At 33.8% G+C, this 23,415-nt stretch overlaps 1 protein-coding gene across 6 annotated transcripts in view; it reads left to right on the top strand.

Annotated features, from left to right (window-relative positions):
* Positions 1–23,415, top strand: part of DIAPH2 (diaphanous related formin 2) — a 942,090-nt gene that overhangs the window by 248,468 nt on the left and 670,207 nt on the right. For all 6 annotated transcript variants that reach the window (XM_049873110.1, XM_049873109.1, XM_049873108.1 and 3 more), the window contains 4 exons: positions 6,515–6,589; positions 6,673–6,742; positions 10,057–10,193; positions 12,031–12,139. In XM_049873110.1, coding sequence (XP_049729067.1) covers positions 6,515–6,589; positions 6,673–6,742; positions 10,057–10,193; positions 12,031–12,139 — 391 coding nt within the window. The remainder of the gene's footprint in view (positions 1–6,514; positions 6,590–6,672; positions 6,743–10,056; positions 10,194–12,030; positions 12,140–23,415) is intronic.

Raw genomic sequence — 23,415 nt, 5'->3', positions numbered from 1 at the left:
AGCTGAAAAACTAAGTTTTCCTTAGCTATTTTTGGGGCTATTAACCTTGAGCTGAATGCATAATAGTGCCTGCATTGAGTTATGCATTGGTTTTAATCACCCAGGTCTCATCTTCTTCCTGTAAGTGCATATAACTAGGCTAAGTTTTAAGTACATTCAAAAACATTGCATTTGCAACATTGGTATTAAAATTAGATGTTTTCTTGTAAAAACAGAAAATACACCCACCATTTACCGTAATTTGTAAAGCCTCCTCAACCCTTTGAATTAGTTGTTTCATGTGTTACAATTTTACCAACTTTCTGAATTCCCCCAAGAAATTCTGAACTATCATTTATTTTATTTGATGTTCCAGTGATTTGGATTGTAGTATGAGATTACACATGGGAATAGAACACCATTAGAGAGAAATACAGTCCTTTGTACAGAACACATAACCCTCTTTACTAGCCTTTAACACTGCACAAACAGTGATAAAGGGATGACATGACTAATATTGGGCTCCTTCACATGAGACCAATTGCCTTTACAGCTTAGGGGACTCAGTATAGAACTTTCTAATTTTAGCTTTAATCCTTTTGAAAGATATAAGTCAATGGAACAGTCTAATCATAAATGGGTATGCAAACAGTATTTGCTTTTATGGTTGTATTGTGTATAGTGTAATGAACTCATTTGTCCACTAAATCTTTGAATTTAAACTATATTTATATGAACAGTAACTAAGTAATTCAGTGTCTGAATCTCCAAATTATGGATGAAAGGTTGAGGTTTTGGAAAACCGTGAAGGGTTTTCTTTTACGTGTATCTGTGAAGGAGCAGAACCTCATTCTCTCCTCCAGTAGGTACATTTATAGAATTTTCCCCACTTTGTTTTGCCCTGGAGAGCTAGAAAGGGAGAGAACCTTGCTTTCTTTTGGATTTCTAGCTAAATGAATCCTCTGATATACTTTTATTAAATAAGATTTTCTTTCCTGATCAGTGTAAGTGAGCCTTTTAAAGATAGTGGCCTCAGAAGTTCTGAAGTCTTGGGATAGATTTGTTTTAAAACCTTAATGTTCATATATTTTGATAGGATACTTTCTCTCAGCATTAGTCTTGAACTATAAATTCATTCTTTTTTCCTTTCTCTCTCTACCATTGTAATTTCCATGGCTATCGTAATGTGAGTTGACCAGCACCAAATAGTTAGAATTAAATATACACAAAATTGAATAAACAAAAACCCATTGCCGCCAAGTCAATTCTGAGCCATAGCAACCCTATAGGACAGAGTAGAACTGCCCCATAGGGTTTCCAAGGAGCAGCTGGTGGATTTGAACTGCTGACCTTTTGGTTAGTAGTTGTAGCACTTAACCACTACACCACCAGGGCTTCCCCAAAATTGAATAGTAACAGCGAATTAAAGAAAACACATGAGCTAATATGAGTACTGCATATTTAAAATATTTGTAGTCTTATTTTTAAAATAAATCAGTAGGGATCTACTATATGTTTAGATTCTTTTGTATATTTCATATTAATTAAATTAATTAAAGTACATTTTACTAAATGAATGGTGAAAAGCGTTTGTGTTAATATTATTGAAAATAATTCTTTAACGTAGGTCTAAAATTCAGGATGTATTTTAGACTAGAAAATTCAAAGAGCATTCAAATTTTTGGTTTTTAACATTCTTAAAAATATCTTAATACTGGCTTCACTGTGCTGTTTCATATGCCTTGTTTTATTTAGTCCTCACAGAGACCTGCCGAGGTGTAGATACTATCCTTATCATCCCTACTTTGAAGATAAGAAAGTAAGCTTAGAGAAGTTAAGTAACTGATCAAAAGTCATACAGCTAGAAGATTGTAAAGATAGGATCAAAATCTAAAATCATCTTTCTCTAAAGTTTATGCATTTAATCATGCCAGTGTATGGTTTCCTAGCATATTCCATTGTTGGATGGTGGCATGCTTCCCTAATCTTTGAGTAAACTTGGGTGAGGGTCTTTAATTTTGAACTTCTTGAGCAGCGTACCAGATGTTGTGCTCCCTGATATATATATAGCCAAGCCTTTTATATGTATGTTTGGAAAATTCTGTCTCATTATGTGTCATTCCTCTTGCCTGCTATATAATCTCTCTGGCTTCTTTTTCAGTCTACAAACCTAAGCCTGATCTCTTGTTCACTCATATATTAATCCTCCTGATTGATTTTTCCATTGTTTTTGCTTGGGTGGTTCATTTTTTCTGAAACTTACATGTGAATGTTTATGACAGCTTTATTACTAATTGTCAAAACCTTGAAACAACCGAAGTGTTCACCAGCTGTTGAATGGATAAACAAATTGTGGTACATCCGTAGAAGAAAAAGGAATGGACTACTGAAATGTACAACAATGTGTTTGGCTCTCAAGAATTATACTAAGTGAAAGAAATCAGACACAAAAACCTGTATATTGTATGATTCCATTTACTCAGGAAACAGGGATAGGAATCAGAGAAGTGATTGTCAGGGACCAAGAGGCAGGGAAAAGGGATTGACTTCAAAGGGGAATGAGGGAATGTTTTGGGGTGATGGAAATGTTCTATATCTTGTTTGTTTTGGTGGTTACATCACTATATATGTTTATCAGAATGACAGATTTTATGATATGTAAATCATACCTTATAAGAGGAAAGTAAAAAAAAGTTTTTCGGGTGGTTATAGAAATTATGAAAGATCATTCTCCTCCACTTATTTCTTGTTTAGTTCTTCTTAATTCTCTTCTATTTGTCTCATATATTTGAAGTCCATGTAGAACTGCGATTTCTTATTTCAGGGCTGATATGCTACTTTTTTTATGCTACAGGAAATTTACCTATCTTTGCCTGAAATCCTTGTGTGCAGATTTTAAGTTGAGTCATTAGCTGTGCTTTTATAGTTCTAGATGTTCCAATTAGTACTGAATAACTGAGGTGAAATTTGCATTCTCTGTAAAATTATACCAAATATTCCTGCCTCAACTGGGTACCTGATCTGTATTCTGTGACACTGGGAGTACACAGTATGGCTGGGACAGTTTATAAAGCAGTCTTGAGTTCTGAGCCTGAGTCCTGCCTCAGAAAGACTTCAGCCGCTTCTCAGCCAACCATTGTTCTATACTAGTGGCTCTCAAATTGGATTGAACATCAGACTCTCCTGGAAGAACAGTTAATAATATACAGATTTCTGAGCCCTACCCCCAGAATTATTGATTCTGTAGGTGTGGGGTACCAAACCAAATCCGTTGCCGTCAAGTCTATTCCAACTCATAGCGACACTGTAGGGCAGAGTAGAACTGCCCGTAGGGTTTCCAAGGAACAGCTGATGGATTTGAACTGCTGACCTTTTGGTTAATAGCCAAGTTCTTAACCGTTGTGCCACCAGGGCTCTGAAGCGTAAATCAGTGGCTTTGGAAGTAAGCTCATCACCCGGGTAATTTTTAGAAATTTAGGTCTTGAGTGGGGGCCTAAGAATTTGTATTTTTAACAACAATTAACCCAGGTGATGCTGATGGTTTTGTTTTGGGGAGCTTACTTTCAAAACCAGTGATTTATGCTTGCTTCTGCTGTTGCAATATCAACTCCTGCCCTCATATAGGTGCCAGCATTTTGCTTTTAAACTGTTTCATCATTTCATGGCTACTCTTGTATAATATTCATTTGTTCATTCACAAATATTTGATTCCTGAAAAACACAGTGTTGCTGGCAAGAGAAAAAGGGGGGAAAAAAATGAATGTCTGCTGTTCGCTACCCTCCCCCCTACCTTTCTTCTAACATCTAGTGGCATCATGCTTACACCATAATTATTTTGTCTCTCTAACAACAGGCTCCTTTTGGGGTCCCTTTTCTCTGTGTTAAAATTTTAATGACTCCTACTAGGCCTCCTCTGCCCATTGGCCAAAAATATTCTTCAGTTAAGACTTTTCATTCCTTCGTTTGTAATAAATAAGCCCTGCCTCTTCACACTTAAGTTTCATGATTGTATCCTATTTTTTTTTCAAAGCAATAGTAATTTTTACTGAATGAAGCCAAAGTACCACAAACTGTACAATTTAAAGCAGTTTGGGATGTGTGAGTGACTGATTTCAAGAGAACACATATAAATCATGCTCTTGTGTCAAATGCTTCCCTAAACCACAGAAGAAATAACCGTAGTAATTTTAATAGTGTTAGTTATAAAAAGAACTTGAGTCCAATTTTGAATTAAAAAAACTATTTGCGAGTGCTAAATTCAAAGAAATCATAGATTATCTTTCCAAATGCCATAGCAGATATTGAGGCCCATATATATAAATTTGTTGAGGATTCCTATTATTTTAAGGTTGCTATAAAGTATTTTTATAAAAATATATTTTTATAAAAAAATATATCGCGCTGTAACGGCATCTGCTGATTTTTCCCTGGGATAGATTAAATACAGTATATTATTCTTAGAGCTGATGTCTTTTTATCCTTTTACTGCCACCCCGCTGATTATCAAGAGTCTTTAGAGAGAATAGCTCATTGCACTGGATTATTACATGCCTCAATTGAATAGTAACTTGCTGCCAATTATCGTTACAATGCCATATTGATTTTTGCTTATTTCCACAATGGAAATTAAAGGAGAATTTGTTTAAAATGAGTTTTTATATATCTTGTAGATGTGATTGGTTCTGAATATTTGAGCTATTTTTTGAATCTGTTTTCCTCAGTGGTCTGTTGTCTTTTACTGATATTCTCTTAGAAATTTAAGTCTTTGCTTTGTTGATAAGCTTTACTTTGTCAGATATGAAGTCATTGGTTTGAAAACTGTGGAATGAAATGAAGTTCTGGCTTAAATATTTAGAGTATAGAGTTTAACTACTGCTTCACAGGAGTCTTGGGTTGGTTTGGGTTCACAGGAGTCTGCTGTATATTAATGAAGCTCTTGGACAGTATGAGACTCACTGACTAAATGCACATTATTATTACCAGTGTTAGTCCAAATTTTCTTAGCCACACAAACCAACGAATGTAATAAAGTTTAATTTACCTATTTTTGACTATATGTACACCACTCTGCTAAGCACTGTGAGAGGTAGAAAGATGAATAAGATACAACTGTCTTCAGAGAATTTATAATCCAGAAAGGTTGATAAGACATGTGTTGCAAAAATCATAATATTAAGTGTAAGGAGATAAATAAAGATACATGGGAGTTCAAAAGAGAGAAAAAACAAGTACATTTGGTTGGAGGACCTATGGGGGAAAAACATTATTGGAGGAGTTGACAGTGAAATTCCACCTTGAAGGGTTTGGAGAGGTGTAATTGGGGTTACCTTCTGGAAAGAATAAATGAGCCAAAGCAGGGAAGTGGAAGGGGGACTTCAGGAAAGAAAATGTGTCTCATTTTATTGGGATATGTGGTATAAGGCCCGAGGCTGGAATCGTAGGTTGAAGCTAGTTCAGAATGTCAGGCCAAAGAATTTGAAATGTATTAGGTAGTCCAGTGGAAATTTTTGGACAGCTGACTGTAATTAAGTGCAACTTAATCTGGCATTTTGTAAAATGAATAAAAGAAGAGATAGAAGATGTAGAGACACTAGTTGGGAGTCTCCTGGCATATTAAAGGAGAGGTAACTAGGATAAACTAGGATTTTTAGCAGAAGCAATGAAAAGGAGGGAGGAGGCATGTATGGGAGTTATTCTAGAAAGTCAAACCAAACTCTACATGATCGGTCATCCAGCCTTCTGCCACACTCAGAACATCATCCCCTGCCACTCTCCCCAGGCTGCTTATTCAGCTCACTCCACACTGGTCTTCTGGAAATTCCTGAAACGTGCCAAACACTAGCTGCCTCCTCAGGAACCAATATTCTGTTACTTTAACTACCGTTAAAGCCCTCACTTCCTTCAGGGCTCTGTTCAAATACCACCTTATCAAAGAATCATTCCCTGGCAACACATTAAAAATTAGCATCCTGGTACTCCTTATTCCATCTACCAAGTTTTATTTTTAAGCCTAGCACCATTGCACTGATAACTTTATGTTTTTTTTTTAATCGTATGTCTCCTTCTTGTATCCTTGGCATCTGAAACATACCTGATACTTAGTAGGTACTCAATAAATAATTTGTTGAATGAATGAACAGAATAAATGCAAAGATGAAAGAGATAGGGGACCAAAAAATATGCCAATAGTTCAAGTAAAAACAATTCAGAGGGTAGTGATGTTATTTATACCACTGGAGGAGTTCATTTGGGGGGTGAAGGCAGGGTGAGAAATTTTTGATTTATAAATATATGATGCTGGCAACACAACCAAGACAGTACTGTCTAATGGGCGATCTGAAATGTGACAAGAGATCCGGGATTGAGGCAATGAACTCCAAGTCATCCTCATAGAGTTAATTCTTGATGCCATGAGAGTAGAAAGAATGCAGGCAATACTGTCAGGATTATGAGATTTGTAATTCAAAATTTCATTTTGGATATTTGGCGATTTAAATGTACAAACTTATACATATGTTTTTTGTTTATTTTTTAGCTGGGTTAACAACTTTGGCCATGAAGGTCTTGGACTCTTATTGGATGTGCTTGAAAAGCTTCTCGAGAAGAAACAGTAAGAATAAACACTTGATAAAATAGTCACCAAAGGGGAAACTTTTAAGCACAACATCATCTTTTTTTTTCCGCTTTATTTAGGCAAGAACATATTGACAAGAAGAATCAGTATAAACTTATTCAGTGCCTCAAAGCATTTATGAATAATAAGGTAAGTATGTAATGTTTATTTCTGCCTCTACCACAAAAGGTGAGAATTCGCCTGACAGTATGAAAGTATAAAACAGACAAACTAAAAAAAAACTAGTGGGTGCTTATTTGGTTCACAAAAGGGTGTTTCTCTTTATGATGCAAATCATCTTTAGTTTCATTTAAATATTATTTAAAATATACTTTGCTTCACAAAATATCTATTGGTAGGTTTTTGCAATCATGCAAACATATCATTCTTGTTCCCAAATTAGATAGCACTTTTTATTTCTTTTATTTTAGTAGGAAAATTTAAAGGTTGTATTTTGAGTACTGTTTCCTGATACAGAGTTTTATTTTAGTGTAAAGGAATATCCAAAGTTCTGATTTGACTTATTTGCTAAGAACATTGTAAGGGTAAGACTTCTCTTTTTATGTTCAGTTAATGACAGTGAGTTAACAGACATAAAAGACACGTCTAGAAGATAGTTTTTTTTTCTTTTATATATGTTAAACAACAGTTACACTTGACGGGGTCTATGAATTTTAAATAAATGTTTTTCTTCTAAAAATAGTCTGTTCAGGCTGTGAAGTCATTTTTTCTGTAAACTTATTTTGTTACTATCTTGAAAATGATTTGCTCTGTATGCCTGCAGGTAGCATACTGTTGACTATTTCATTTAATTACTTGAGTTCCCTTCAGATGGTGTTTTAAAATACTTAATAATTATAACAATAACCAGGAACTTGTCAGTTGTGAAATATAGCTATTAATAACCAATGCAAATAAGATTGTCTTTTTAACTAATCTGTAAATAGTCTTAAGTATATGGGATTATATGTAAGTATGTATTTATTACACACATGTATATTTTTTATATTAATAGAGAATGTTATTGGGAGGTAGAATGGGTGCTTGCTAGTTGGCATGACACTCTATCGTAGGATACACCAACTGTGTTGTCCTTGTAAGTTTCTTCCAGAAAGGTTCATGTCATAGACTTTCTCTAGTTCTGTGCTTTTAGCCTTTTACAAAGTTATGCAGAATGTGATGCTTAACAAGAAAAGACTTAATGAATATTGCTCCTTCCAAGGTCAGGATGGATCTGTTTCTTCAGCTGAGGGAAACAATGAAATAATGGAAAGAGAACACAATACTATAGATCAGGAAATAAGAGTTCTAGTTGAAGTTTTGCCACTAATGAGCTGAGTGACCTTTGGAAAATCACTTGACCTCTCTGGCTATTAGTCCCTTCATCTACGAAATTAGCTATGCAACCCTTTGTCTTAAATTCTTGCTGACTTGTGTTATTAACTGTCATAGTTTTCCATGATACCAAGTGGCTGAAATCAGAATAGTCACTATAGAAAGTCATATTAATGGGATTTCCTGTGGGAGCTTTTCCTTATAGGACGTAAGTTGATATGTCAACACGTACTTTCTTATCTCTTGTAAGTTTGGCAGTTTTGAAGAAACATGATGATTCGACTTAGATTATTTTAAACTAAAGCTAAGTTTTAGTTAGAATGTGTTAACATCTTGCACGTAAGTTTCTTAGAACATGAATAAATGGATCTTTTAAATTGTAGACATATGAAACAATGGGCATAAAGCATGCATTCAAAATTAAAAGCACAACAATGAGATATCCATTTCATCTTGGAATAAATTGTCCAGATCAAATAATAAAACTTTCATCTGAAATGACATAAACATTAATTTGTAGGCCCCGTGGAGTTTAGATTACCTATTTCAAAAATTATTTTCCCCTATCCAATGCATGTAAAAATAGAATCATAAAATCAACCCATTGTTGCTTAACATATATTGCTATGATAATTGCTCTGATGTTTGGACTGATGGTTTTTCAGATATATTTCTCATCTCTTCATTTTACTCTTCAGTGTTATTTTTATCTTCGTATTAGAAAATGCTTATTAAAAGGGCACGATAAATGGAAAATGCAAATGATTTCTCTCTCAGTCCAAATGATTTTTAAAGCTGTTGTTTTAAGTTTGGTAATTGCATAGTAATCATCCATCTTTTAGTTTCACACAGATTTATCACTTCTATTCCTTAGTATTATCTACTGGCCAACTTTACACATATTTACTGTATTTTTACACAAATAACACACGCCTTCTGTTTGTTTGCCAACTGTGTCCCACCTCCCCCGTAAGCTTCCTATGCTCATTTTTTTTTTTAAAGCAACAAGTAAAAACAAATGGCGTAGCAGCATTTAGGGTCAGAGGGCAAACAAACATAGAAGACTCGCGTTGCTTGCGTAAAATAGGTTATCCCTTTTGTTTTCTTTGTTCCATTTTACTCTAGTGTCTTCCATTTCCTTTTTCATCCTTTATTTATTTATTTTATCTCCATAAATTTCCTTATTTTTTATGATCTCTGATAAGGTCGTGTTTTAGAGCTTTAGCTATGTTTTCCTGAGTTCTTTTAGAAGTTAAAAGCCATAAAATATTCATGTTTTTGGTTATTAACTAAAGCTTAGACTGAAATGGTAATTGTGTTCCAATGAAATGGTGTAAGATTTCACCATTAGACTTTAGAAAGAAGCGAACATATTTCATAATAAATCTGAGAAATATTTTGTGGGACATATATCAAAGAAAATATTATCCTTTATGTAGTGAAAACCCAAGGTTTGGGCTTTTTTTTTTTAACCTAGTATAATGCACACACAGACACACATGCATGCAAACACACATGTATTAATGAATGAAATGAGAATAAATGACAAGGGTATCTCTTATGCCATAGTTGACCGTGACAGGCACCATTTCTTTGGGTTCATAGCTTTTGTAGTGCATCCAAGTGGCGTGAAAAGAGTGTAGGATAAGAAAGTTGTGGAAAAATCCAGACAGAGGTTTATTGCATCTTTAGCTGGCATATAGTATACAAAAGAATTTCTCAATGTTTTACTTTTTTTGTTCAACATAATTTTACACACTAGGATGTTGGAGAATTTATCCATGAACTCCAGACATCTCCATGGAGATCCAATGACATAAGTAGATTTACTTTAGAAAATCATATCAGTATGTGCTTTACATGCTCTTCTTTGTTGCAGAACTACTGATTATTCCCATATTTCTCCCAAATCGTTATGGAATTTTTAGAGCAGACTAATGGAGAGCATATCTGATCAAGGGGCGAAAACTCAAAGATGCAGTCATTTCAAAACAAAAATGAAGAACTTTCATACAATTAGGTAGAAAGTCATTGTGGGGGTATAGGTTTTCAGAAAATCATTGTAAGTTGCTTTCTTTAATTAAAGATAAATTCCATAGACATTTTGAGTGAAGGTTTTTTTTTTCTAGTTTGGACTACAAAGGATTCTAGGAGATGAAAGAAGTCTCTTACTATTGGCAAGAGCAATTGACCCCAAACAACCCAACATGATGACTGAAATAGTAAAAATACTTTCTGCTATTTGCATTGTTGCAGAAGAGAACATGTAAGTATTCCTATATTATTATATTAACTGCATGAAAAAATGAGACTTGAGAAATTAATAAGTCTTATTTTTCTTCTGTTACTTTTTATAACCTGCATGAAAGTGTGACATTTTTACTTTGTTTTAGCATTTTTGTTTATTTAAAAAAAAAAGACTTAAGCAGATAGAATCCTAACGGGGAATTCTTCAAAGTTGGTTTTAAAGGGGATGAATAGTGATTTTGTGTACCTGAAGGTAAAGCAATCAGTATAAAATTTGAAAAATTTTAGAGTGTTATTTTGGCCAAATGCACACATACACACCCCACATGTACCCACACAACTTGACTTCTTTAAATAACTGAATTGCCTAGATACTTTTATTTTAGAACAGTAGTTTACTTTATGTGCCTAGGGTAACTGAAAATATGAAGCAATTATTCATACTGTGAAATAAACTAAGCCTTTTAAAAAAAGGTTGTTGATAATTATTCAAATTGTATGCATGTGCCAAATTCAACAAGTTGTTGCTGAATATGCGTTAGATAATATCTTCTTATGGAAATAATATTGAATCAGAAGGAAATTTTCAGATTTGATGTCATTGATAGGCCCAGTTTGAAAGAACGTATTGTGATAAAAAATGAAATATCAGTTGAGAACCTAAACTGAAATATGTTTTTCTGAACACTTTGTGTATCAGTAAGAATTTTGTACCTGTTAGAATAAAGTGAGATGTTGTTTAGTGCTTTCTAATGTCCTTAGAAAGTAAATGAGAAACACTGCAGAAAAATATTATTGTATAGCATCAAGTCTTATCTCAATGAGATCAAACTGAAAATGAAATAACATATGCATAAGTAAGGTTTCCTTAGGTTTTTTAGAAAAAAAGTAGTTCATATATGAGTAAGAAAGATTTTTCTTGTCAATTAGATTTTCAATACTTAATTCATAAAATATGACCTACCTGGTGAAATTGTTAAGGAGCCCCAGTAGCACAGTGGTTAAGCACTCAGCTGCCAACCTAGAGGTCGATGATTCAAACCCACCAGCTACTCCATGGGAGAAAGATGTGGCAGTCTGCTTCCATAAAGATTGTAGCTTTGGAAACCCTATGGGGCAGTTGTACTCTGTCCTTTAGGGTTGGTATGAGTCAGAATTGACTCGACCCTAATGGATTTTTTGTTTTTTGGTGTAATTGTTATGATATAATTTTACTTTCAGATATCTCATGGTAAGAGGTTTATACTAAAAAAAAAAAAATTTATTTATTTATTTTTATTTTAGTACATAAGGTTAATTTGATTCAGATACTTTATGGTGATGGTTACCAATATTTTTCTTCAGGTAAATAATTTCTTATGCTAGGTAATTATAGACATGTCTTTATTTACTTGGGTTTTCTCTGATTATGGATATTGTATTATGAGGAAGTGGTATTAATATTTATTTTAATATACAAAATACCAAATCTAAAAACATTTCAGCATTTATCAGCCAAGCATACTTTAAAAAGTATCGCTCAGAAAATTCATTTTCTTCAAATGTTTTTAATTGTATTTTTATGTGCTAAAATAATTTTAAACAATAGTTGACTCATAGAAATAAGTGGACAGGAACACAGTTCTTAAATTGTAATGGTCTATGAAAGATTACAGCCTAGGAAACCCTATGGGGTAATTCTATTCTGTCACATGGGATCGATATGAGTCAGAATTGACTTGACAGCATTCAACAACAACAATATATAAACACCAAGCACCAGAAATTAAACGGGGAAGACTGAAAGAGATAACTCATACTTATATTGTGCATGTAAGATATATTTCTTATTTATGTTCCTTTTTTTTTCTCTACAGTCTAGAAAAACTGTTAGGGGCTATAACTACAGCAGCAGAAAGAAATAACAGGGAACGATTTTCACCAATTGTGGAAGGATTAAAAAATCATGAAGCCTTGCAATTACAGGTGAGTTAGTTTTGTCTAAAATTGGTTTCTAGGGTTTTATTTAAAGTACTCATTTTGTATGGCATCAACACCATTTTATCTGATATTTAGATAGAATGGAATTCAAAAATAAAATTCTTGCTGTTGCTTTGAGGATTTATAGAAGCTAGAAGTTTGTGAAAATAATAATTTGTTTAAAATTAGGAAAAAATACTTCTGAGATATTATAACTGGCATTTATGCTTATCATTAATATTTGGATAGAAATTCAGTAATGAATGTAATACACCAGGGGAAACTGAAGCCCTAGCAATAATCAGAACAAGAGATCAAGCAGCTTATGGAATGCCATTATCTTAACAAGTGTCAATGAAGTCAGAGGGTTTGTTGATGAAATTTAAGGTAACTAAACACATTTCTTTTGTTACATTCACACAACTTTCAAAGGTCCAATTCACCAAGATTGAGTGAGTTGCATAAACACATTTCTTTTGTTACATTCACACAACTTTCAAAGGTCCAATTCACCAAGATTGAGTGAGTTGAATTGCAACTGTTAGGTCAGGGTGTATATGATAGCCTTTTGTAGACCCAGCTTAAATGCCTTCTTTATAAGACAAAATCATCTTTTCTTAAATGGTTTCAGGAAATTAACCATTTTTATGAACAATAACTTTGTTTTTCAAAGGTGGGAGCTCATATTTATCGACCACATTTATGATGTGCGTTCCTGGGCTAAACATTTTAATTTACATATATATTCTGATTTAATCCTCACAACAATCCAACTATATAGACGCTCTTATTTCCAGTTTACCTCTGAGGTGATAAAGTTTGTTGTTGTTAGTTGCCACTGAGTTGATTCTGATGCATGTCACCCCATATGTGCAGAGTAGAACTGCTCTGTGGGGTTTCCAAGGCTGTGACCTTTTAGAAGCAGATTGCCAGGTATATGTCTTCCAAGCCACCTCTGGAACCTCCTACCTTTCAGCTGGTGGTCAGGCAGGTAAACAAATGCATAACCCAGGGACCCTTGAGGTAATTAGCCTAAGTGATATTAAATAACGTGTCTAAAGTAACACAGCTTATAAGTAGCAGAGGCTGAAGTTGACCCTAGGTTTTTTAGTCTCTGATGCACATCTCTTTATTTTAGACAGTTTTCCATTTAATATACCACAGAAAACCGTCTCTGGAATATTTTTATGTCATAATGTGTATGCAATATTATATTAAATATATTTTATCTTTTAAACCTCTTGTAGTGTTGTTCAACAAAGAAAAGATGGTTCATTTAATTCTATGAAATTATTTAGTACTGAGTGTTTAAATATTAAAATTCCTTAACTGGTGTAAAAGAAATACTATTGGTTTTCTTCTATTTTATCATATTAATAAGTATTGGTATCTCACCCCCTCCCCCGAATTTCAAACTACACCAGAGAGATGAATTGGCTTTTCGAAAGATAATTTGTAATGTTATAAAAATATAATCCCTTTCCAAATTTAAAGATCTTTGTTAATCATACTTCTCCTATTCCAAGTATGATGAGCATTTTTGAAAAACTTTTATGATGTGCATTTTATGTCAGTTTATTACATTTTTTTTTAAAAAGTTGAGGTATGTCTTTCCATTGCTTTGATTTTTATAATATACTTGTTATAAAATTTTCTCAATGAAATATAATGTCTGTGCTTAAAGGTTTTAGAACTGTCTTTTTAGATGCTTCTTGAATGTTTTGTTCTTGTTCCTGCGATTGAGCTTACCTAGCTTAATTTCGTTGACATTCAGACATAGGCACAAGTTTGTGACGTTTGTTTAGGAAGAATTAAAAATTTTGATTGTAGTAAGAGGATTCATTATATTTTATACATGGTTTGCCATACTTGGACCAAGCACTTTTACATATTTTAAAATTCTTATTTAAATTGATTTTTAAGCACAGCTCTGTGAGTTCGATATTACTATCTCCAGTTTACAGATCAGGGAATTGAGGAGCTGGGAGGCTGAATAACTCAGTATCCCACCAGTATTAAGCAATAGAGGTGTGATTTGAACTCAGATCTTTGTGATGCCGTCATTTGTGTACTACACTGCCAGATTTTTAAATGTGAAACCACCTTCAAAGAGCAGTTCACCCCCAATTAGATGGGATTGACAATGTGCTAGCCTTCAAGAAGCTAGACTAAATGGAATGATTATGTGGCAAGTTGTTAACAAGTAACATATGGAGTATTCATAGACATCTTGCTAGGTATTCAAGAAATTGTTGGATACTGATTATAGATGCATGCATATGCAAACCACAATATGAAATTTCTTATTTTAATGAGTACAAAAATTACTGATTTATTATATTTGGCGCCTATTACTCTCACAAGAATTGTGGAGTGGGCCTGTTTATTTGGACTACCTAATGTGAATGAAAAAATATCATCTAAAACATATTCAGAATACAGAAATGAAAAACAAAAGTTTAAATCTGTTGTTTAAAAAATATAATTAGTGCCGTATTTTAACAGAATTACTTTTCCTATTTCTGTAGTACCTTGAGACTTCTCAAAATGTTATTAGAGTCTCAGAAAGTAATTCTGTTAAAATACAGCACTAATTATATTTTTAAATAACAACTATATACCTATTCTTTCTTTTTTCTTTGGATCTCAAAGCAGATCATTAACTTCTTACAGATTTTTTTTCTAGTTCATCTTTAAAGTGAAATTTTGTTTCTGTGATAAGATTTTCATTATCTTTAGTAGTTCAAGAAATAGGTAGAAACTAAATCATATGTCTTCATATGATCTCTCTTCACTGACTTCCTTTCAGCTTAGTATCATCCTCAAGTCTGCTTTATACTATAGTATCTTCTGATCCTGTTTATACCTCAAACTAGCCTCTCATCTCCCTCTTTTACTTAATAGTCCAAGTCTCTAAAAGAATCAACTGTACTTACTTTCTCTGCTTCCTAAATTGCCTTTCACAACTCCACTTTTTTACAGTTCTCAAAAAGGTCGACAGTGATCCTTTAAATTCAAAATCATACTGCTTCTATCCAGTCCTGATCATTTGGCCCTGATCACCTCCCACCTTGAAAATTTTATATACCTTAGATTTCTAGGCACTCTTCTCTACATGCTCTCCGACTACCTCTGTTTCTTTTCTGTCTTTTTAATGTGTTTCTCTTCTTCTTACTCCTTGGGTATTTTGTTCCTTAGGTTCTATCCTTGGTCCTCTTTTATTGCCGTTTTTACATATATACATGCATATGTATATATGCATACACATATATGTATTCATATGTGTATATATATAATCATGTGTATGTACATACGAATATATATATTTTACCTCATGAATATACTTAATTGCTTCTCTGGCTTCAACATCCAAGTATGTTCTAGTGATTCCCCAGATTTATAAGTCCAGATTATACAGCTCTCTCTATTCACACGTGCATTTCCAAATGCCTGACTAGATGTCTAAGGAGCCCTGGTGGCAAAGTGGTTAAGTGCTCGGCTGCCAGCCGCAAGGGTTTTGAACCCACCACTTGCTCTGCAGGAGAAAGATGTGGCAGTCTACTTTCATAAAGATCACAGCCTTGGAAATCCTATGGGGCAGCAGCTCTATAGGTTTGCTATGAGTCGGAATCAACTTGACGGCAATGGGTTTGGTATTTTGGTTTTAACTGCATGTCTTATAGGCATTTTAAAAAATAAGAAATTAAAAATAGCATTTATAAGCCATGCACTGAGCAATGTTCTAAATACTTTACATATGTTATCTTATTTACACCCCATAGCAATTGTATGAGGGATAGAGTAGTAATATTCCCATTTTATAGATGAGTAAACTGAAGCTCAGAAAGTTTTAAATGACTTTCTTAGACTCACAAAGCAAATGGGAGGCCAAGCCTAGATTTAATAACAGGCAATCTGGCTCCAAAGCACATGCTCTTAACCACTATACTGTACCTCTTCTTATATTAAAACTGAGCTTGTTATCTCTTCCCCTTAACCTGATTCCCCCAAAATAAATGTACTTTCTTTCTGTGTTTCCCATTTTAGATCATCTTATTAATGGTATCATGTTTTACCCAATCTCCAATTTTCCTTATGACTTCATTCTTTGTCCCCTGAATCCAATCAATCATCAAGTCTTATTGATTAGTTTTAATCTGTCTTATTTTCTCTACTGCCACTGCGTTTATCTTCTCCCACTGATATTATTACAAGTTTTTTTTTATTAATACTCCATACTAACACATTCTCCCTCTTCAGACAAATGTTCTATCCTATTGTCAGTTATCCTTAAGAAATAAATATGATTCTAACATATTGACATTAGTAAAATCCTCTGCTCATGACCCATTACTATTGTGATAAAGGTGAAAAGCCTGATCTTGGAAGATGACTTTTTTCAGTGTGGCCCCATTCTTACATGCTGACCTTTGGACATATCACTCTTACGAATGTACCATATGTTTCAGCCATACCAAATCTTGTGTTTCGCAAATATGCTGTAGATTTTTATACATTTGATAGTGCAGATTCCTTTGCCTGAAATTCCTGTCTTTCCCCACCCATATCCCTTTTCTCCTGGTAAGGTTTAAAAAGAGCAAAAAGGAATGACTTAGCCAAGTCTTGCGTAAGTCCGGGAAAGCTTGAGTGATGAAGTGACACTTAAACTGGGCCTCGAAGGATAGGTAGTAATTTTCCAGGAAATAGTCTTTTCTTGGAGAGAAGCAGTATTATGGTAGAGTGGGAGTCAAGGAGAAAGGCTTCCAGTGGGTAAAAATAGAGGCCAGAGTAGTCTGCAAGTTACTTCAGAAAAGATAACAGAGTGAGATTACCTATACGTAGTTGTTGAAACTGATTTCTTCATAGCTCAGCAGGAAAAGATATTGAATACTGAGCATTAATAATAATTGTTTATGGAATGAGAAAGTAGTGACTTTATCAGAAAATGATGTATTATAAAAATTTATAATTTTTAAATTGCCATGTCTTAAAGTACATAAGGAGCACAAGTGTGTTTAGCATGATTTAATGCATTTTAAAAATGTTTTCTAACATGCTAAAAATAAATTAAAAAAATTAGTGCATGTCGTGATTAGATATGGTACGTGAAAATGACAATATACTCTTTACTGATAATGTAATCGGCTCATTTATCCAGAGCTCTCACTTAGTTAATAGATTTATCATTTTGGAATAGAACTGAGAACCAAAAAAGAAATAAAATAAAACACCCTGAGCAGCCTACAACAATGTCCCCAAGTCCATCAAATAAGGCTCACGTCGAGAAAAAACTTTTTGGCCTTTCAATCAGGGCTTTTTACTCTTTTTTCTTATGCTGTTTAATGAGCCTGATTGTCTCTTTTCCAGACACATGAGACTAGAAGCCCAAGTTGGAAGGCTGGGAGAGGGTTTATTCCAGACTGGTGCACGGAGATCATCAAGAAGTGATAACTAGCACACTAAAAGTAAGGGAGGAGGTAGAAACACAATGAAAGGCTGAAACTAGAATGCAAAAAATTCTAACATTTTATTTCATTTCGTGTCAGGGCAAATAGTCCTACATACCTCAATAGCTCCTAAGAGCATCTCTGTAGTACAGCATAGCTCATTAACTCACATATTTAATGATGCCCAGAGTCAGCAAGAAAATGTTAAATCCTACCTAGTATATTTTGTTTAAGGAGATGGAGCAAAAAACAAAACAGAACAAATCTGACCCTATAGGACAGAGTAGAACTGCCCAATAGGGTTTCCACGGAGCAGCTGGTGGATTCGAAGTGCCAGCCTTTTGATTAGCAGCTCTTAACCACTGCACCATCAGGGCTCCTCAGGAGGTGAGAATTATGTAATTCATTTCAAATAGAGTTCTGTGCAAAAATCAGTGTCTCTAATGCATGGACTCTTTCTCTGTAGTGGTTCACAGAGAGTAGAGATTTTACTCTCAGTATATTTGTTAAATTAGTTATTAGTATACTCTTATCACCAGTGAAGTAGTGGCTTGGGATATATCATTTGTCAGTAGAGGTGGGTTAACAAGAAAATTACTCATTGAAGCTTATGAGTTAGGTGAAAAGTTGTGGAAAAGTAAAGGACATATTAAATATTAAGTGTTGCATGGATGTCTGGTAATTCTTAGGAAACGTGTTCTATTTATTGATGGTTTTTATGTTACTACCATTTTTAATGTAGAAATACTACAGTGGAGGGTTTTATAGAGATATTTGTACAGTGTTATCATTGGTGCAGTAGCCAAGTGCTTGGCTGCTAACTCAAAGGTTGGCAGTTCCAACCCACCAGTCACTCCTCAGAAGAAAGATGTGATCGTCTGCTTCCCTAAAGATTTCAGCCTTGAAAACCCTATGGGGCAGTTCTACTCTGTCCTATACGGTCACTGTGAGCCATAATCCACTCAACAGAAGTTTTTTTTTAAGTCATTTTTCAGTGTTTAAAAAGAATAGTTTCTAACTTAAAGAAAAGATGCCTTTTAACTATTCCAAGTTAATTATCAAATGAAAATATCAGCTTTAGTAATAGAGAGCTACCGGTGACTTCCATAATATAAAAAGCAGTTGACATTTTTGAAGTCATCATATTGGTTTCTTCAGGAGCATTTGACACTGTTGATCACTCCTTTATAAAAGCTTTCCCCCTGCCCCAGCTTTCTGATTTCCCTGATACTAAGCTCTCCTGGTTTTCTCTTACCAGTTTGTTTTCACCATATCCTATCAATTCTATTTCTTTAGTGTTATACTTCCAAGCTTCCTTAGTATAGTATCCCTTCCTCCCTACCACTGCCTCTTCTTTATTTCAGGGTGGGATCACTTCTTACCATTTAATCATTTCACTGGACTGTTAAATGTCTTCTACCCTCCATTCCATTCTAGCTCCCTTTAAATTATCCTCCATTAAGTTATCTTTCTGAAATGTAATTCTTGTCATATCACTACTTAAATCATACAATGGCTTCCCATAGCCTGTAGGACTAAAGTCTGTTCCTAGCCCACACAAAATACTTCCTAATTTGGCTCCTGCTTTTGTCTCTAGCCTCATGTTCCACCTCTCTATGTACTTTTTGGTTTAGTCATACTGCATTTTTGTTTCCTGAACATGTTATGCTGTTTCATTCCTCCACCTCCATACTTTTGCACAGGTCTTCCTTTTGCCTGGAATCCTTCTCCATTTCTTGACTTAATTAACTTGTTCTGTACATTTATCTTTCTTGGTTGGTACTTTTTTGACTTAAACCATCTTTTTTTCTAAATCCTGCTGGGCTAGAATAAAGACAGACCTTGTTAATGTCAACAAAGTACTTAATAAGGTCAAGTATGTGACAGTGTCAATAAAATTTTAAAAGCACAATTTGTCACAGTTAATGGCAATATGGATAATCTATCTGGTAATGCCCTAGAGTTGGAATTATTATACTCCATAGCTCTATGAATTGTGATCAAACAGATAGATGTTTGTTTAGTTTTCAAAGCTGTTAAGTTAAAATAAATAAAAGGTTCTGGCATTTTTCCAGTAATTTTGTGAACATGTATCCTGTTTAAACATTTCACCCTCTCTACCACTTAGCAAGTAATGGAGCATATTTTTTTTTTGATGATGACATATCTCATGCCAATAAATTGTGAAATATTTAAATGCTCTTCACTCAACTGTATTTTAAGCATTTTAATGGGGGCTATTCTTGAGAAGAAAATCTTAAATACAGATAAGCCTTGGAAAGTTTACAATCTAATCAACACCCCCCCACACACAAATGGAGACAGTAACATCCTGTAAATAAGGAATGCAGATGAGTATTGAGAAACAGAATATATTATTTTAGTAAAGGAAGGCTCATAATGTGAAAAAGCAGTAGTAATTCAGTTTAGTATATGGCACAGATTATTGGATGTGTTATCACATGGGCAAAATTGGTGTATTTTTAATCTATGTATGTTTATGCATTTTCTCAATACTTTATTTAGATATCGTTAGAAATGTCCTGATTACATAAAGAGAACATTGAATAAAAATGCAAATAAAGAAACTGGTTATTTTTAATAGTTAAAAATCAGAATTGTGGGCCTAGCCTAGCATGCCTAGTTATTTATAATGGTGAAAATTCACTGATGTCTAGTGATTTTTAAATTTGAATTTGCATGGAAGCAATATTTAAAAACTGAAATAGATAGGACAGACCATTTTGAAATTTAAAGCTATTATACAGAAAGTAGGCCACAGTGTAAGGAGAAATGCTATTCAGTAGTCGCAGCTTCTGCATTATAGTGTGATAGAATCCAATGCTAAAAGTTGTGAGGCCTGAGTTCTAGAACCATCTTTGTGGTTCGCAAGCTGTGTAATCTTGGGCAAATCATCTAATCTTTCTAGGTTTTCAGTTTCTTTACCTTTAAATGGGTAGGTATGACCAGAGTATTCATGTTCTCTCAAGCTTTTAAATCCCATGATTCTTTATTTTCTATCTCTGGAGTTTTTTTTTTTTTTCTTTCTGGAAAGGAGATTGTTTTTACATTTTAAAGGGGCAACACAGTTCAATCATGCTCTTGAGGATTTATATTCTTGGAAGTTTAGCATACCAATTTTGAAACTTTCATTATTCAGAAATGAATTTTGTACTTTTTGGAGTTTAGGATTAGACCAGAAGCCTTTTTTTTTTTTTAAAGTCTTCAGTGTGATGCTGTCAAGTAGAACTTTCTGAGATGATGGAAATGTAATATGCTATATCCATGCTGTCCAATATGGTAGCTCCTAGCCACACCTGTGGCTTTCGAGCACTTGACTGTGACTAGTGTGACTATTAGTAGGGGTCGTTAGGGAACTGGGGAACTGAATTTTAAATTTTATTGAATTATAATTAAAGCTTAAATTGTGACTAGTAACTCTTGCATTAAACAGTGCAGCTGTAGTGTGTGTGCAAGTGTGAGTGCACACCCATGCTGAGTTGGGAATGGGTAACAGAAAGTAGAGAAAGAGGGAAGAGATCATTATTTTGGATGATGGGATACTGCCATGTTTCACTATTCAGGATGTGTTTAAAGTGGAATGTAATCCATTCCTGAAACTATTTTCTACTTTTCCTTTTGTTCGTCTGTTGTTTTTTTTTTTTCCATTGTGTATTATAGCAACCAAAACCCACTGCTGTTGAGTCGATTCTGACTCATAGTGACCCTATAGGACAGAGTAGAACTGCCCCATAGTTTTTCAAGGCTGTAATCTTTATGGAAGTAGACTTCTACATCTTTCTCTTACAGAGCGGTTTGTGGGCTCAAACTTCCAACCTTTCAGCTAGCAGCCGAGCACTAAACTGCTGTGCCAGAAGGGCTCCTTATGTAATATGATAATCATTATTATTTTTTTTATAGTTTTTATAGTTAAAATAACCTATGTTTTTCTAATTAATCTAGAGTTTCAAAGCTAGATATTTGGAGTGTATTAAGCATGATGCACAAGTTAAATTTTATTATCTAACACATCCTTAAACCTTCCGTTGTATGAATCCATAAATGGAGCTTATGAGACAGCTGGAATGTGCTGGTAATTAATCAGTATTTGGAGTAGCAATATACAGTATAGAGTCCTGAGTTTCCTCCTTGCTGTGTGGCCTTTTGTAAGTTATTTAGCTGCTTTTAACCTCAGTTTCATCGCCTGTGAAATAAGGATAACACCTTATGTGGTTTTTATGAGGGTGAGATTAAGGGTGAGTTACGGAAAGCACCTAATATATTATCAGACAACTAAGTAATTAAAAAAAATAATTACGATAACATTTTGGGGTCCTGTATTCAGCTATGAATTCACAATCTACCCAATAGGTGTTTCATTTTTATAATTAAATAATAATATTTTCTACCCTTTAAGCTAATTATATTTTTTATAATTTTGTAATAATAAATAGTAACACTTATTTCAATTTTTGATTGATTTTGTTTCTGTTCTCTGAAAAGGGCAGTAATAGTGTAGTAGCACAGAGAAATAGAAATAATTGAAATGACTTTTTTGCTCCCCACATTCATACTATATAAATATTTCTATAAAAGAATATTGCTTAGAAGATTATGGTGGAAATGACATGGTGGCATGACTGTTCATCTAATGTTATTTGTTATTAATTAAATATCTATTAGTGTTTGATAAACCAGTGCCACTACCTCTTGAAAATACTGACTTCAATGTGTTTGCTAATCATTTTACATTCTAGTCAAAAAATGAAACCTCATTGTTCTGATATTCAGTTATATGTACATTTACTATATGTAAAATTAGTACTTAATAGCACTGAAACATTTATCTGATTAAATGTAAAGTTATTTTGATGTTGATACAGACATTCATTTTATGGACTTTTACTATTTTTATTATATTCTGATCCAAATACTTCCATTAATGTAAAGGTACATTTGCAAGATTCATTAACTTCTTAACAGAAATGTTCTCTTTACTTGTAGGGTATTAATACAAGTCATTAAGCTAGAATTTCTTCTGGCAAAAACAATCCCAGCAGATGGCAACTTTTCTCTCTATTAATTTTGGATTAAGCATGTATTTTGACTTGTTTGGTCATGTTACAGTTGTATTGGTGTCAAGCAATACAGTGATAATATAGTAAAGCATGCAGACTTACGTCCCAGCCTATCAACAATATAAAGACTTAACACAGTTTTCTTACTGTAAATATGAAGTTTAAGTTATCCATTAAGGCTTCAGTTTCATAGTAACTTACTTGGCGTGTCTTTTAAGATAATGCCAAGTGTACGGCAAATAGTCAATTGTTTAAGTGTTTTTATCTTAATAATTGGGCATTTGTATAAGTTGGACTACTTTGTTAAAATATCATTTAGATATCTAGTATTGTTGGAAACAACCTGAATCATCCCCTTTAAAATAATCATCAGCTTTTGATTTTTGAACCTGGATGTGAGGTAGATGGGCTAATCTACCAAAAAGCAGCTTGAATGTACATGGTAAAGATATAAAATTAAAAAAAAAAAATGGAGTAGAACCTACAAAAGCTGGAACTTGTGTAAAGCAGAAACTTGGCAGAGAAGGAAAACCCACTATGTGTTTATGAGGTAGGATTCAGCACCCTGTCAAAGGCGGAAAACTTGCGAGACCCGGAAAAACAAGGCAGTGCCTTTGGATTTTGGCTCTTATAGGTTTCACTGTATGTTTTTATGTTATATCTGTACCTTGAAAGAATAACTATCATATTAATAGGCCTGGGTATATCTAGTCAAAATAACGTTTGAAATATTTCACGTTTGGCGATACGTTTTTTC

The sequence above is a fragment of the Elephas maximus genome, chromosome X (genome assembly GCF_024166365.1).
Source record: "Elephas maximus indicus isolate mEleMax1 chromosome X, mEleMax1 primary haplotype, whole genome shotgun sequence".
Taxonomy (NCBI): Eukaryota; Metazoa; Chordata; class Mammalia; order Proboscidea; family Elephantidae; genus Elephas; species Elephas maximus.
This window is presented reverse-complemented; position numbering and strand designations above follow the sequence as displayed.